The 17,144-nt window shown below is 38.6% G+C and overlaps 1 protein-coding gene across 1 annotated transcript in view; it reads left to right on the top strand.

Annotated features, from left to right (window-relative positions):
• The window catches only part of DNAJC3 (DnaJ heat shock protein family (Hsp40) member C3), a 68,604-nt gene that overhangs the window by 15,221 nt on the left and 36,239 nt on the right, over positions 1-17,144 (top strand). The window contains exons 2-4 of the mRNA XM_077753862.1: positions 4,160-4,270; positions 14,881-15,005; positions 16,922-16,996. Of these exons, the coding sequence (XP_077609988.1) occupies positions 4,160-4,270; positions 14,881-15,005; positions 16,922-16,996 (311 nt within the window). The remainder of the gene's footprint in view (positions 1-4,159; positions 4,271-14,880; positions 15,006-16,921; positions 16,997-17,144) is intronic.

Consider the following 17,144-nt stretch of genomic DNA (forward strand, 5'->3'; position numbering starts at 1 on the left):
CTAGTTCTCTCTCCTCTCTCTCTCTCAAAATAAATAAACATTAAAAAAAAATAAAGGGGAAAATAATGCTTTCCCAGTCCATTGAAACCTCCAACTAATTTCTCTACATGTTATACACTCTTAATTAAATAGGGCAGACATCCTCACATTGTTGCCCCGAACAGAGCTCTGCAGGACTCTAAGTTTTTGAGGCCATCAAGTTAAGGTTTATCCTTCCCTGCGTCCCCTTCCCTTTCTTCCTTGTGTGGAAGTGTCCAGCAGGTGCCAAGGTAGTAAGACACCGCACAGAAACTAGGAACACTGGAAGCTGAAAAAAGCTGATTTGTTTAGTAGGGCAAGTAGCACAATAAAGGGCATTTCTTTCAGCTCTTTGCTCTATTAGAGGACGTCAGGAATGCAGCTGCTTTTGATGACTGCAGCGCAGGCGCACACAGTTGCTCGCGTTGCTGTGGATTTTCGGGGCCCTGCACTCCTGCTCTTTCTTCACCTGCCCTGCATATCCGGACAGTCACCGAAAGCCACGTGTAGTCCTCTCTCTCTCTTCTAGTCCTCTGAGCAAGCTACTCCTTCCCACGCCTGCTACACCACACTTCCATCACCGTCAAGCCACCTGGATTATTTTAACAGGCTACCTTATGGTTTCCCTCTTACCTGCTGGCTATTTATGAGACTCACCTAGCACTTAAAGTGACCCACTCCAGAATAATTAAATCATAATGGAGAGGAGGGAGAGCTGAAATGTAGGACTTTAATTTCTCTGAAGCCTCATTAATTCTCTTCCTTCTGGGCACTTAAATGTGATGTTCTTTGTGTTTGGAATGTTGGGTTTTCTCCCTCTTAAGGCTTTTTCACGTGGGTGGTATTTTCCCTTTGCTTTTCAGGTGATACTTAGTAAAACCCTCCTCAGTGCTGTCCAGTAGAACTTTCTTTGATGATGGGAAATGTTCTGTATTTTCTGCACTGTTTTCCTGTACTAGCCAATAGCTCTCCAGCACTTACACTGTGACTAGTGTGACTGAAAAATTGAAATTTTTTTCATTTAAAAAAAAATTTTATTTGAGAGAGCAGGGGAGAGGAAAGGGGGAGGGAAGGGGGGAGGGAGGGAAAGGGGGAGAGAGAGAGAAAGAAAGAAAGAATAAAAAAAATAAATCTTAAGAATCCTAAGCAGGCTCCACACACACTCAGCACAGAGCCCGACACAGGGCTTGATCCCATCACCCTGGTATCACAACCTGAGCCAAAATCAAGAGTTGGACGCTCAACCCATTAAGCCACCCAGGTGCCCTGAATTTTACATTTTATTTAACTATGGGTGTTAGGTGCCCCTTAACTTGTGCCCTTATAGCACCCTGTGTGTATGCCCCCATCACAACACCATATTATATATTTTCTGAAAATTTTATCACTAAACATTTCACAAAGTTGAAAGAATTTTATAGTGTATGCTCCTATATCCATCATCTGGATTCTGCCATTAATATAATTACCATTCTTGGTTTTAATACATATTCATCTGGGCATTTCTCTATTTACCCATTAATTCTTTTCAAAAAAATATTTGAAGGGGCACTTGGGTGGCTCAGCCGGTTAATCACCTGACTCTTAATTTTGGCTTAGGTCGTGATCTCATGGTTTGTGCGATCGAGCCCTGGATGGGGCTCTGCGGTGATAGTTGGAGCTTGCTTGGGATTCCCTTTCCCTCTCTCTCTCTCCCTCTCCCAATTCAAAATAAATACACAAATATGAATACATATATTTCAAGATCGTATTTGTACAAATTTCTCTAAATTCTTTAATATGCATATCATCAACAGCTTTTTTTGGTGTAAATGTATGGATGATGCCCATATTGTAAGTGTCTGTTTGCTGGGTTTTGATAACTCCACCTCCCTGAGTACCCATACCTCTGTCAAGATTACAACACTGTCGTCACCCCAGAAGGTTGTCTTCTGCCCCTTCCCAGTCTCCTTTCTCTCATCTTCCTAAGTGATGACTGTTCTGATTTTTTTCCCGGGGAACTGTCTGTTTAGCCTCACTCTAAACATCTGAATAGCTTAGCATCATGCTCACCGTAAATGAGAAATGCTTTAGCTTCTTAGTTTCCATACGCACCCTTCTACACACATTACATTTAGTTTTGTATTAGATTTTCAGCTCAATCAGCTGTGTGACCACCAAAAGTAAGATTGTGTTAGGGCTGACACGGAACCTCACAGAGACTTGAGCTGCGGGTTCGAGCTGAGTGCACTCAAATGAACCCCCCACACCACAGTCCTTACCTTCATCACTACTGTTATTGGGGTCAAGTGAAATAGTCTCAGTTTTCCAGTTAGCATGGCATTACTGTCAACCACAAATGGTATCTTGATTAATTCTGATTCTAATACCTGCTATGGATTACTGACATCTTATTTCTCGTTGACAATGAGCTCAGCACTGCATTCAAGCTCAAGGGCATTACCAAGCCAGTCCTCAAATCCTGTCTTTGTGGGTCTGTCTGCTAGGACCATTCCCCAGTGCCAACTGTATGTAAGTCTGGGTCCATTCAGGCAAAAGAAACCACAGAGTAACTTAAAAGAGGGAAGTTTAATATAAAGAATTGTTTAGCTCTGATAGGAGAATAACTATAAAGATGTAAAGAGAGCTGTTAAAGGATACTCTAGGGCTAACAGATGGTCCCCAAAGAAGGGCCAATTTGAAGGGGAACCCCTACTCAAGTCTTGGGTTTAGACCTTAGTAGAGAAGGTATGGGTATAACCTAAAGTTGCTGATAGAAAAGTTTGCTGAGTTCCTGGGACTTAGAGCTGGTCCACTGTAGCTGGGCAATACAGTGGGAATAACCCTCTCAGGTATAGGTGAGCCCAGCTTGGTTGGCCTGTGTGTGTGGCTGTGTGGGGTGCAGGGAGTCAGGGTGCTATGTGTGGGCCTGAAGCCTGGAGTGCATGGTGTCCTCATTGGAAGTAGTGCCTGGTCAGGGCCGCCCGCTTGCTGAGGCCCTGGACCCAGGGGCATATGGCTAGGACTGGGAACCGCTGGATATCCTTACCCCATGCACCATGCAGTGGGAACCAGAACAAAATAACGATAGCAACAAGACCCTGAAGGTGTCTTTTCTGCAGTTCCCCTTCGGTACCTTTTACTGTGACAGAGTGTAATATTGTGCTCAACGTAAAGAAGAAATGCTTAAAAACTCCAGTCCATTTTTAAAGCCAGGTACTAAAGGATGAATTCAGAGGATAGAGGTAGCACACTGATAACTGGCCTCGTCAGTCAGATCAGGTCATTCTGTCTGTTCCTCATGAGCTCCCCATTTTACCCGGACTGAAAGCAAAGGTGTATGTAGTCAGGCCCTCTGCTTCCAGACTTCATCTTATATTACTGTTTTCCTTGTTGGCTCTGGTGTACCCATCCTGGTCTCTCTACTGCTTCTGGAACATAAGCTGGCATTCTCTTGACTTAGGGCCCTTGCACTAGCTGATTCCTCTTAGAAAGGTTTTTTCCCCTGCATATCTGCCTAATGAGTTCCTTCCTTTCCATTGCCCAGATGTCAGCTTCTCCATGAGGCCCACCCTTGACCATGTTCTTTAATACTGAAAGCCCCAGCACTTCTGGCATCCTCACATGGCTTGACTTTTTCCATGGTACTTCTCACATAATATTCTATGTAGTTTATGTGTTTCTCATGTCTGTCTCCTTCCTTCATAAAGTCAGGTGCTGTGAGTGGCAGAGGTGTGTGTGTGTGTGTGTTTTGCTCACTTATTCCAAATACCTAGAATGGTGCCTGGTGCAATAGTAGATGCTTAATTAGTACTTGAATATTGGTGTGGACTTGATGACAATACCCATTAAAGTGAGATTCTAGTGTAACAAAGGAATTCTGATTTTGTTGTTTGATGTGTTTTTACAACTGGGTTATGCAGTTTCCCTTCTATTTTGGAGACTGGTTACATTCTTTTGATATGACCAGGGTGTATTTTTGGGTGGTTTCTGTGCTATAAAATGAAGCACTGTGCTGTATTGTTACCTTTTCTTTGTCACTCTTTAGCTTATGTGACTCCTTATTTGAGCAAATGCCTGAGGCAGATAACTGTATTTTAAACATTCAGAATTGAATCTTGGTCATGGAAAGCTAACTGACTTTTGTTGTTGTTGTTTTTAGGTGCTGAATGTGGAGTAAATGCAGATGTTGAGAAACATCTTGAATTGGGCAAGAAATTACTTGCAGCTGGACAGCTAGCTGATGCTTTATCTCAGTTTCATGCTGCAGTAGGTTTGTATCTTGGAACCAAAACCCTCAGTGGCCGTCATAGTGATTTCTAATTAATAGCACTTGGATAACATTTAAAATAAACATTATTTAATGTTTAAAGAAAACATTTAAAAGTATTTGCGCGGTTCTGGGTGAAATAGATTAATAAAATAGATACACAACACTCTAATGCGTATGTATCTAACACAAGAGAATTTTCCAGATAACTTAGACTTTCTGCTCTAAGTATCAAGAATAAGTCAAGACAATTTTGACAGAAAGCTTTTCTCATTGTATTATGGTTTTTTGCCTTCCTAAAATTTAGATTTCACTAAAGACGGCTTAATTTTCTTTACGACTTGAGATCATAAGTATAGTTCTTTTACTTTGAGGCCCTCAGGGGGACCCTGCAGTCTGTTGTCTCTTCTGTGTTGGTCAGACCCCCTCCATCCCTTAGGCTGCCCTGTTGCCGACTTACATTTGTCTGTAGTTTATACTGTCGGTGCAGCTTTTAATCTATAGGGGCTGAGAGAAACGAGATGGCCACAATAAATAGGTTCTAAGTGAGGGTTTACAGGATTTTTCTATACACTTTGGTGCTAGGACTTCCTGACAGGGACTTTTCGGAATCCTCTCTTAAATGATACATTCTTACCTTTATTTGGGATGGTTAAGAGTGACAAGTTAATCTTCAAGGTAATGAAGTGGTTTTGTTTGTTTGTTTTTTCATGTTTTTGATAAGATAAAGTTCTGCTTACCAGAAGAATGATTATCCCACCCTGTAATTTACTTTGTGAACAGAACATAATTAGATTTTCATTTGGCAATATTTTTCTTCATGCTTTTTTGTAAACTCACACTTCTATTACTGGTATTATTAACTCTGAAATAACAGTAAACCAAGGTTTTTAATCTTGACGTTGCCACTTGATTATTGGTCAAGTTATGTAAGTACATATAGACTTACACAAGTTACTTGCGTATTCCTAGCAGTTTTCACTGTGCCACCTAAAAGGATTTTTTGTGAAGATTAGGTGAGACTAATGTATATAAAGATTTTTTTTTGAAAATAGGGTACAATCACACATGTAAGATCTGTAGAAATATAATTTTTATGTCTCTGGAAATTAAGACTTTTAAAACACAGACTTGGTATGTTAATATAATTTTCTAAACTATGTGAAGTTTCTGTTAGGTAGTATTTGTTTTTTTTTTTCATTTTAGCAGTTAGCTCCCCTGGAGAGGTGGTAGGTAATTGGCACAACAATTTACACCAGTTACTTTTCACTGGGGACTATACTAAATGACCTTGTTATTACTGAGTCCACACTGTTCTGATGATTTGAACTACAGTGTGGTAATAAAAAATTTTCAATTATTGTCTTAGATAAAACATGTCTTAAAAAATATTGATCCTTCCCTCGTACTGCAAGAATATTTGCAGAAACTTATACCTCCTACCTATTTTCTACTTTATTATTTGCTTTCTTTAATCTCCCTTTTAGCAGAAACATTAAGGGCCGTGGTATATTGTTACAGATGTTTACAATGACTGCCTACTTTTCTTTAGTTTTACGCTGTTCCTGAACTCTTAAGATGGTGTTTCCCCGAAATACCCAATAAAATATTGTATTCACTGTCAGATGTTGGCTAATAAAGCTAAGACATGATAATGTATTTGTGAAATTCGGCAAAGGGAGAACAAACATGAAGCAGCGCTAATGCATTCAGAGTTCAGAGGGCTGTGCTCTTGTTCGCTGTGATTTGGCGAGTTGCAACAATTCCCAGATGGTGCATGTGTTATAATTTCTTGAGGAGACCTTTGTAGTTTGGGACAGTCATCATCTTAGTTTGTGTCAAACACAGATCAAAGCTAACTGTAGAAAATAAAGATTAAATCGTATATGATGGCAGTCTACGGGAGTCATGGCCTACTGACCCTCCTGTTGAAAGTGTGTTTATCGGAAAAGAACATTAGATCCTGTTTCAGTTGTCTCATTTACCAGACTTCACATTTAGCGTGTCCACACTGGCAGTTTCAGGTAGCCCAGTGAGTTAGGGAGAGCCTCTCACCAACAGTGAATTCGTCCCGGTCTCCTGACTTGTAGACTAACAAGCTGTGTGCTTGCTGCTGTAAAGTATATGCCGATCTTCTGTGGTGAAATGTCGTTCATGGCTTAATATGTTGCTTTAAACTGACTGTATAAAGAGTTCATTAAATGTTTATTTGTTATAAACTCAATTTGCCAATGAAAGGGTAGGATAGAAATTCATTGCTTATGGTCACTTTAAAAAAGGATATGTTTCTGAAAGGGGAAAAATGTACTTTGGTAAAGAAAAATCTAATATTCCTAGAATGAGAAAAATGAATGGATGCTGTAGCTTGGTTCATTTTGGTTCAATGCATACTATGATTAGAAAAACTCATCTGTAAAGCTGACACTCAAAATAAAAGATGCATAACCCCCCCCCAAAAAAAAATAATGTTTATTTGTTATACTTCGCAACTTCTAAATTTTGTGATGTACTTTATTTCTTTAACTTCTGTCATTAGAAATCGATGTGAAAGTTTGTATTAGAACTTGGCTGGCAGCGTTGTACCAACGGATCATTTCTGATTGTAATGCTGTAGTTGACATTTATGGTTGTGGCACCCTTCCATTTTCATTCTTGAAAAATTACTAGGTACATTTTGAAAATTACTTGGGCTTGGTGTGTTTTATGATTACATTTTTTAACACAATAAAAGGTTTATGTGTTAAAATTCAGTAGCAACACAAATTGTTCTTACAGAGTGGTACAGGTCTATCAGTGATATGAAGTTTTTTTTTTTTTCATATCTGGCATATGAGTATTTTTGGCAGGAGTTTTAAGATTTAAGATGGGGAAATATTCTTGATCTGTTGGAAACTGTGATTTAAGGAAGCATGCTGATTACCACTTTCCAATTAGTCTTCTGAAACCGTTGCATCCATTTCAGTGTTATGAAGTAGTCAGACACAAGTATTGTTCAGAGATTTGTCATTAGAGAAAACTGCAGTGCAGTATGAAAATGATCTGACTCTCATTCCCACAGCATGGTCTTAAGGAGATAATGGATTCTGGGGTCTAAAGATCACTTTTTTGATAGACCTAACAGAATGTCTGAGCTATCTTTGGCAGGAGTGACTGTCTAATGTGGTGGATTAAATGGTAGGCATGTCTGAAATGATAGGTTTCTCCATTTGCTTGGTAAGGAAATCAGTGTCACATTTATAGTTTTGTTAAATCAGAAAAAAATCTATGTCTGCATTTATTTGTCACAAACCTATCATAGTGCTTTCTCATCACATTTGGACCTCATTTGGGAAATGGGGATGGGCATTTACTATTCACATTTAGACAGAAGGGAAAAAAGTAGTGACTTTTTAAACATCACATTCAAAAGATTGTGAACTTCTTAAGGCTAGGTGGAATCTTGTTGTGATTACCATTGTCATTATTCTTACTGAAGTATAATTAGTATACAATGTTATATTAGTTTCAGGTGGACGACATAGTGATTTGACAGTTCTACACGATTCAGTGCTCACCATTATAAGTGTAGTCATCTGTCCTCATACAACATTAGAGTATTACTGACTATATTCTCATACTGTGTGTTTCATCTCTGACTTATTTATAAAATAATCCTTTTTATCTATTTTACCCATCTCTTCACCCCACTGCATCCAGTAGTCATCAGTTTGTTCTCTATATTTAAGAGTCTGTTTTTTGTTTGTTCGTTTATGCTGTTTTTTTTAGATTCTACATATAAGTAAAATTGTATGGAGGTTGCCTGGCTGGCTTAGTCAGTGGAGCATGTGACTCATTTTAAAAAAAAATTTTTTTAATGTTTTTTATTTATTTCTGAGAGAGAGAGACAGCGTGAGTAGGGGAAGGTCAGAGAAAGAGGGAGATACAGAATCTGAAACAGGCTCCAGGCTCTGAGCTAGCTGTCAGCACAGAGNAAAATCTCCATCAACCAATGAACGGATCAAAAGATGTGGTTTATATACACAAGGAATACTACATGGCAATGAGAAAGAATGAAATCTGGCCACGTGTAGCAACATGGATGGAACTGGAGGGTGTTATGCTGAGTGAAATANGCTGTTTTTTTTAGATTCTACATATAAGTAAAATTGTATGGAGGTTGCCTGGCTGGCTTAGTCAGTGGAGCATGTGACTCATTTTAAAAAAAAATTTTTTTAATGTTTTTTATTTATTTCTGAGAGANTGTGACTCTTGATCTTGGGGTTGTGAGTTAAAGCCCCATGTTGAGTGTAGAGGTTTCTTAAAACTAAAATCTTTAAAAATAAGATAAGTGAAATCATATGGTATTTATCTTTTCCTAATTTATTTCAGTTAGCATAAAGCATAATACCATTTATGTCCATCCATGTTGTTGCAAATGGCAAGATTTAATTCTTTTTTTATGGGTGAGTAATATTCCTCTGTGTGTGTGTGTGTGTGTGTGTGTGTGTGTGTGTGTGTGTGTGAGATAAAGATAGGTAGTATCCTATTTTGCCATTATTATTTTAATTTCTGGTAGATTCTCGGTAAAAGTTTCAAAAGGGGTAGAATTGAGTTAGCTGGGAACAAGAATAAAATTTTTCTGCATTTAGACAAGTGTGGTGTTCTTTTTGTTTTCCACTACCACTGTTTATAACATCATTTGTTATTTTCTTCAGATAGTAGTTGTATTTTATTACAGCTGATTTTCTCATATTTGAATTCTTGATAGTTTGAAGATTAGACTTTAAATCCATCTCTCCTGTTCAAATGTCTAATAAACTAGTATAACAATTTGAATGGCATGTTTTCTCATGAAATCCAGTATTTCTATAGGTGGCTTGCAAGTATTTTAAATAATGAACTGTATTGTATATTGAATGGATAACAGGATAAGTGATTATTTTCAAGGTTACCAGATTTTGTATTGTGAGAAACTGAGCATGAATTTTTTAAACCAATCCTTGTTCAGTTGCTACTTTATACACAATGAGATAGGAATGGACACTAGTTCTAGGAACTGTTGGTATTTTAAGATGAAGATTTAGGGAAAGCTATTTTGTTTTGCCATTCAAGGGACCTTATGCTGCTAAGAACATTGATTGGAAGACAAGTGAGATAAAAGCAAAAATGAACTATTGGGACCTCATCAAGATAAAAAGCTTCTGCACTGCAAAGGAAAAAATCAACAAGACTAAAAGGCAACCAACAGAACGAGAGAAGATATTTGCAAATGACATATCAGATGAACGGTACTAACCCTATACTAAATCTATAAAGAATTTACCAGACTCAACACCCATAAAACAAATAATCCAGTGAAGAAATGGGCAGAAGACATAAATAGACATTTTTCTGAAGAAGACATCCAGATGGCTAACAGACACATGAAAAGATGCTTAATGTCACTCATCATCAGGGAAATACAAATCAAAACCACACTGAGCTACCACCTCACACTGGTCAGAGTGACTAAAATTAATGACTCCGGAAACAACAGATGCTGGCAAGTATGTGGAGAAACGAGAACCTTCTTGCACTGTTGGTGGGAATTCAAACTGGTGCAGCCGCTCTGGAAAACAGTGAAGGTTCCTCAAAAAATTAAAAATAGAACTTACCCCATGACCCAGCAATAGCACTACTAGGAATTTACCCAAGGGACACAGGAGTGCTGATGCATAGGGGCACATGTACCCCAATGTTCATAGCAGCACTTTCAACAACAGCCAAATTATGGAAAGAGCCAAAATCTCCATCAACCAATGAACGGATCAAAAGATGTGGTTTATATACACAAGGAATACTACATGGCAATGAGAAAGAATGAAATCTGGCCACGTGTAGCAACATGGATGGAACTGGAGGGTGTTATGCTGAGTGAAATAAGTCAGATGTTTTCACTCATGTGTGCAACTTGAGAAACTTAATGGAAGACCATGGAGAAAAGGAACGGGAAAAAATAGTTTCAAACAGAGATGGAGGCAAACCATAAGAGACTCTTAAATACAGAGAACAATCTGAGAGTTGATGGGGGGGGATGCAGAGGAGAGGGGAAAATGGGTGAGGGGCTCTGAGGATAGACTTGTTGGGATGAGCTCTGTGTGTTATATGTAAGTAATGAATCACAGGAATCTAACCCTGAAACGAAGAGCACACTGTATACACTGTATGTTAGCTAACTTGACAATAAATTATATTAAAAACAAACAAACAAGATATTCAGTGAAAACATGAAAAAAAAAGTAGAAAAAAAATTGAGTACATTTGAGAGAGAACACGTAAGAGCGTGAGAGAGCGCGTGTGCAAGTGAACGAGGGGCAGAGAGAGAGAAATCCCAGGAGGGTCAGAGGGAGGTGGGGGGAGGAGAGAGAGAGAGAAAGAGAAGCAGGGTTCACCTGAAGCAGGGCTGGAGCTCAGCCACTATGAGACTCGAACTCCCGAACTGTGAGGTCATGACCTGAGCTGAAGTCAGATGCTTAACAACTGAGCCACCCAGGCACCCAGAACATTGATGCTTGATACATATGTTGAGCCATTGTCATTTGATTCCTTAATTTTCTAGGTTCATTGTTACAAGATGGGGCTGTAATCCCATTTCATATCTTAAAAATACGTAAAAACTGAAGAATAAATAAAAGTGCTTCAGATTATTATATATAGACATTATATATAATCAAATACTTAAAAGCTATGTCATATGTAATCTTCTTTGGAGGTTTTTCTACATAGACTGAAATGGTCAGTTTTTTCTCAAATAGAAGTCCAGTGCAATATTTAGTGTAGGTACCCTCTTGAGAAGTTGCCTAATGCTGGCATTAAGCATTCTTTTGTTTCTTGAAAGAACTAGATACAGAGTTCAAAAAAGCCAACATCTGTTTTTCAAAATGCCATTACTGATTTCTAATGGGAGCATGATCTGAATATCCTCGTGAGGCACATCTCTTTAGGAGCCAGGTTGGTTCTCTGGACTCCCCGAGTGGGGTGGCTGGCACGGAGAAGGGGAACTGTGTGACCAGATGTGTGTTTGCTTTGCCTCCTGGATGGAAAGCACTCCTAATGGAAAACTTTGCTGGACCAGTGAGGTCAGAATCTACAAGCAGCAATTCTTCCGAAAGCACGAGATGGTAGTGTCTGCCAGACCAGACCCTCTGTGCCAACTTGGGAAGACTGCAGGGACCAGAGGGCGGGCCGTGCAGCGGAGACCTCAGCCCCTCCCTCTCTTGTCCCACTCTGAGAACAGCCTCTTCTGCGTGGACAGAGTATGACAACAAAACATTTGTCCTCTGGGTTTACAGACCTGGCTCTGGAAGGAAGGGGACCATATCCATCCGGAGGCTGGGAAATGTTGCTCTTGGTCTGTGGCATGGCTGATGTTGGCGTGCTTCCTCCTTGTCCACAACAGGACAGCTCTAGGGAAGGCAAACACAACAGAAGCCCATGCGAAGAGTTTCTTGGACCTTCTCAACGAGAAGACCAGGGAATCAAGGCCAGAAGTGAGGGAGGAGCTCCTGGGCTAGCGTAGCGGTGCGGAGACCCTGTGGGAAAGCGGGCTAGCTCCAGGGACCTGCTGAGTACTACAGTGTCCTGTGGGAATGAAAGAAAGACCAAAAAAAGCCATGTCTCTCCTGACTTTAGCCCCTTGTTTGTCCTAGGCAGGTCTCACTGTTGGCCTTGATTGTGGTGATCAGGAATTTGTTTCCATTTCCTTTTATTTGAGTACCTGTGGGCCAGGTGATCCGAGACACTAGAGTGAGTGCGCTCAACGAGTTTATTTTCCCTAGACTGAGGTGTGTGTATAAATAATTGATACCAGAGGGGGTGATGAGTGTTAAGGGCACGGTAAGAGGTATACTATGTTATAGAACGTTATGGAAATTGAGGGAATGGAAGGTATATTTTCGCATGTGTCATTAAATGAGTCATTTGAGCTGTGCCTCAGAGACTGAGTAGGATTTGGACATATGAAGATGATCATGTGTGATGTAAACTCTGGGTCTTAAGTCCTGTTATTTCTAGTATTTATTTTTTGCTTCGTATAAATAATTCATGGAAAACTTAAGTTTTTAAAAAAAATTTATATAGTACTCCAAGTTCATTATGAAACATTTTGGAATATGTATGTTCAGTATAAAGAAGAAAATCTGACCTCTCTGCTCAGTTGACATGTGGTGAATTTTCTCTTAACTTTCAGTGCCAGTCACTTAAAAGGGCTGGTAGCAAATCATTCTTCTGGTATATTTTTAATATACATACTAAATCAAATATAAACTGAACCTAAGAATATTCTACATCATTTATGTTCTAAATATAGTTACTCCATTTCTTACTTTTTCCTCAGGTTATAGCATTTTGTAGGAAATAACCATATATACAGGCTGCTGACTATGATCTTTTTTCCTGGTTTTCTGAGCAAAATTGATCAGGAAAGAAATTTCAGTGATGTTTAGCTGGGATGTATGGATTTTGATTTTTGTTTTAGATTTGAGGAAAATATTAACTTCTTTAATTGTGAAAATGCCCATTTTTATTAGTTTTTCAAAAATACAACCCTAATAAAATAGTATAATGAAAAGTGTATTACAAAAATTTCACTGTTTTGACCATTTTTAAGTGTATTAGGTTAGTGGCATTAAGTGTGTTCACATATTTGTACAACCTGCATCACCTTCCATCTCCAGAGCTTTTTCTTCCTCCCGGACTAAAACTACCCATTAAGCAGTTGTTCCCCATTTCTCTCTCTCCCTTTCTCTCCTTCCTTCCTTTGTTTTTTGTAATAGCCATCTTAATGGATGGGAAGTGGTATCTCAGTGTGGTTTTGGTTTACATTTCCCTAATGGTTAGTGATAGTAAGCATCTTTTCATGTGCTTTCAGCTCTTTGTATATCTTCTTTCATATATGACTTTATAGCCTGCTCTCTCCTCCTGCCCTCTTTTGTCCAGCAGTGGTTCAGGTAGGTTAATGCCATTAACAACTGCTCAAAACCATGATTTTGAATGATGATATACTGTCCTGCCATAGATTCCCATTCATCATGTTTCTCAGATGAGAAGACCTTCATGGATAGAACTTTAAGAGAGTTTTGGTTGTAAATCTTATAATAATAGAACTGTATACATAAATATTTATTTGTGTAAGACACATGGCTGGATTTGGTCAAGAACATATGTATACACATATGTATTCCAAAATTGCTTTCTAGAAGGACTGTTGGGCAGCACAAAGTTTACTTCTAAGTGTAGGCATTGGGTAAAGTGGAATTAGCTAAAAAAGCTTAATGCATCCATCTGTTTTCCTTCTTTCAAATATTGTTAACATAATTAGTCTTGTCTCATTTCCGTTCTCCTCCTTTGTCCTAAAGTTTGTACCTTTATTTCTTCACTTCCATTTTAGTTGGAATTTGTGAGGGAGCAGAGATTGTACATTTAATCTATTAGTTTAATTGGAAGTCTATAATTTTCTTAAATCCTCTGAGTAAAGCATTACATTACATTTGTAATCAGTATTTAAAAACATTTTTTAAAAATGTTTATTTATTTTTGAGAGAGAGAGAGAGCACGAGTGGTGGAGTGAGAAAGGGAGACACAGAATCTGAAGTAGGCTCCAGCATCTGAGCTATCCACACAAAGCCTGACACTTGAACTCATGAACCATGAGATCATGACGTGAGCTGAAGTCAGATGTTTAACTATCTGAGCCACCCAGGCGCCCCTCAATCAGTATTTTACTTAAGGAAATTTCAGTAAAGACAAAGACTGAATTACATACTTAAAAAAGTTGTAAGCCAAATATAGTCAATATTTTAGATCAGAGGTTGGCAAACTTTTCCTTTAAAGAGCCAGATGATGAATATTTAAGCTTTGCAGCCATACAGTCTCTGTGCTTTTATTTTTATTTTTATTTTTATTTTTTGACAACTCTTTAAAAATGTAAAAGATACTCTTGAAGCCTGTGGGTTGGATTTGGCTCAGAGACTATACTTTGTCAATCCTATTCTGGATTTATTTGTAGTGATCTTGCTAGTCAACTTGACCCATTATTGATGGAAGGACTCAATGCCTTAAGGGAATTGCAAACCTAGTATGGTTTAGGTGATTTGGGTTTTTATTTATTTTTTAATTTTTTTTTTTTTTTAAATTTATTTCTAGGAGAGAGAGAGAGAAAGCGTGAGCAGGGGAGGGCCAGAGAGAGAGGGAGTCACAGACTGAAACAGGCTCCGGGCTCTGAGCTGGCAGTCAGCACAGAGCCCGACGCGGGGCTCGAACCCACGAACCGTGAGATCATGACCCAAGCGAAAGTCGGACGCTTAACCGACTAAGCCACCCAGGCGCCCCATATTTTTTAATTTTTTAATGTTTATTTTTGAGAGACTGAGAGCATGAGCAGGGGAAGGGCAGAGAGATAGGGAGACAGAATCCGAAGCAGGCTCCAGGCTCTGAGCTGTCAGCACAGAGCCTGACATGGGGCTCGAACCCACAAACTGTGTGATCATGACCTGAGCCGAAGTTGGATGCTTAACCAATTGAGCCACCAGGCGCCCCAGTGATTTGGGTTTTTAAGTAAATTACCAAGCGCTAATATTTATTATTTTAATTTTCAGATGGTGACCCAGATAACTATATTGCTTACTATCGGAGAGCTACTGTCTTTTTAGCTATGGGCAAATCAAAAGCAGCGCTTCCTGATTTAACTAAAGTGATTGAATTGAAGATGGATTTCACTGCAGTAAGTGCATCTAAACTTTCTTTAAAGGAAAACTTAAAGGAATTTGGAAGAGGTAATTTGTCTTTAAAGGTAAGGGCCAGCCTGCTGGGCATAGCTGGGGAGCGTAGGAAGCTGCCGTGTATGTGTAGTAGACTGGGCAGCAAAAACAATCCAAAGACCCTGGAATCAAAGGTCTGTGTGAAAGAGGAACAGTGGGTACATTTGGTGAATTGTAGAAGCTTGGCAGTGACATCAGCCTTGTGCCTTAGAAAGACCTTTGTGTAGAGGGGAGTGCGGGGCTAGATGTGAGGCTGAGTAACCAGGTGATCAAGAGGCCGTTGAATTAAAAGGCTGTCAGGTGACTGACAGTAGTTCCCCGTTCAGGCTATCACAGGAATGATTAAGAAAAGGAGATAGATCACTTACGCGGTGGTTTGTGGTGAGGACACAATTCTGAATTAGCCAGAGCCATCTCCTGCAACCAACACATAAGCTTCAGAAATGGAGGAATTTACAGTTTAATGGGATATCCTGATGTTTGGCAGGTTAGTGTAATGCCTTAAAATAATAGGGTAGGTTAGATGGTTTCAAAATTGATTTGGTAACCCATTTATTGTTTATATCCTGCCATATTCCAGAAGAGACTTAAGATAACTGATTAGATATGGGTGAATGTTTGGTTTGAAATATTACTATTGTTTTTGGGATGAAATTCCCAAGCGTCAGCCTTTTCTTTAATCTGTTGTTACTTTACCTACCTAAGTGAATGCAACCTTTCACAAAGGTTAAGTAGTTCATTTTCTTAGTATTATTAGTTAGTTGAAGTGGCTTTCATCTTGCTTTTTATATGTGTCGATGCCCTTAACAGAGAATCAGGGAAATTTTTTGTACTGTAAAAGTAATACATTAAGTTTTAGTGGAATATCAATATGGTTTCTGTCTTAGGGTCACATTGTTCATCAGAGAGTTCGTATTCTTGGAAGAGATGCGTGAATATGTATCTCATGCACATGAGAAGAGGAATATCAGAGATGGAGGGGGGAAGATGATACATGGGGAAAAGGATAGGAAAGGGGAAGAGGTATTGTTATTTGGTTGTAGTGAGTATTTCCACTGAGAATTAATAAAAACAAAATTATTTCTTAAAACTTTGGTAAAGTTCCAAATTATACAGCTTTTTTTGTGGTGACAAAAAAGTTATTACGATGGCAAAAAAAAATTGAGATAAAATTCACGTACCATCAAATTCATCCTTTTTTAAAAGTGGTGTTTTAGTGTATTCACAAGGTTGTGCAGGCATCTCCACTGTCTAGTTCCAGAACATTTTTATCACCCCTAAAAGAAATGGAGTACCCATTAGCAATCCCTTTCCAGTTATGCCCTGGACTCTGGCAACCACTTTTTTTTCTGTCTGTGTGGATTTGCCTATTTGGACACTTCATATAAAAGAAATCATACAGTATTTGGCCTTTTGTGTCTGACTTCTTTCACTTAGCATATTGTTTTCACGGTTCACCCATGTTGTAGCACGTGTCAGTACTTCATTTCTTTGGATACTTGGCTAATTTTCCATATTTTTGTGTGTGTGTGTATGTATGTATATGTCTCATTTACTTATGATTTATTAGTTAATGGGAATTTGGGTGGTTTTTACTTTTTAGCTATTCATTTGACCATTCATTTACAAGATTTTGTGTGCATACATATTTTCAATTTTGGGGGATATAGCATAAAAAGTATTTTTAAGAAAGCATACTTAATGCTTAAAAATTATACACATTCATTGGTTTCAGGAATTGTTCTCAAGAGTGTAGGCCAAATGGGCATTGGGAAAATAAATATTTCATTAATAGTTCATTATGTTACTTGGTTTTATTCTTTGTGTTTAAAGAAAGTTTGGAAATGCTGGTTCTCAGAACACCCTTTCTTTTTTCTAGGCAAGATTACAGAGAGGTCACTTACTACTCAAACAAGGAAAACTTGATGAAGCAGAAGAGGATTTTAAAAAAGTGGTAAGTTCAACTTGTATTTGGCTTTATGAAGACGTTGAACACCTTTATGAAGATGAGTGAATATGTTGGACTTATTTTTTTATATAGTAAGATGTTTAGTAATAAGTTTATAGCTAAAAGGGAAAATCATTTGATTTGTATATATAAA

Source organism: Crocuta crocuta, unplaced genomic scaffold (genome assembly GCF_008692635.1).
Source record: "Crocuta crocuta isolate KB4526 unplaced genomic scaffold, BGI_CrCroc_1.0 scaffold31, whole genome shotgun sequence".
Taxonomy (NCBI): domain Eukaryota; kingdom Metazoa; phylum Chordata; class Mammalia; order Carnivora; family Hyaenidae; genus Crocuta; species Crocuta crocuta.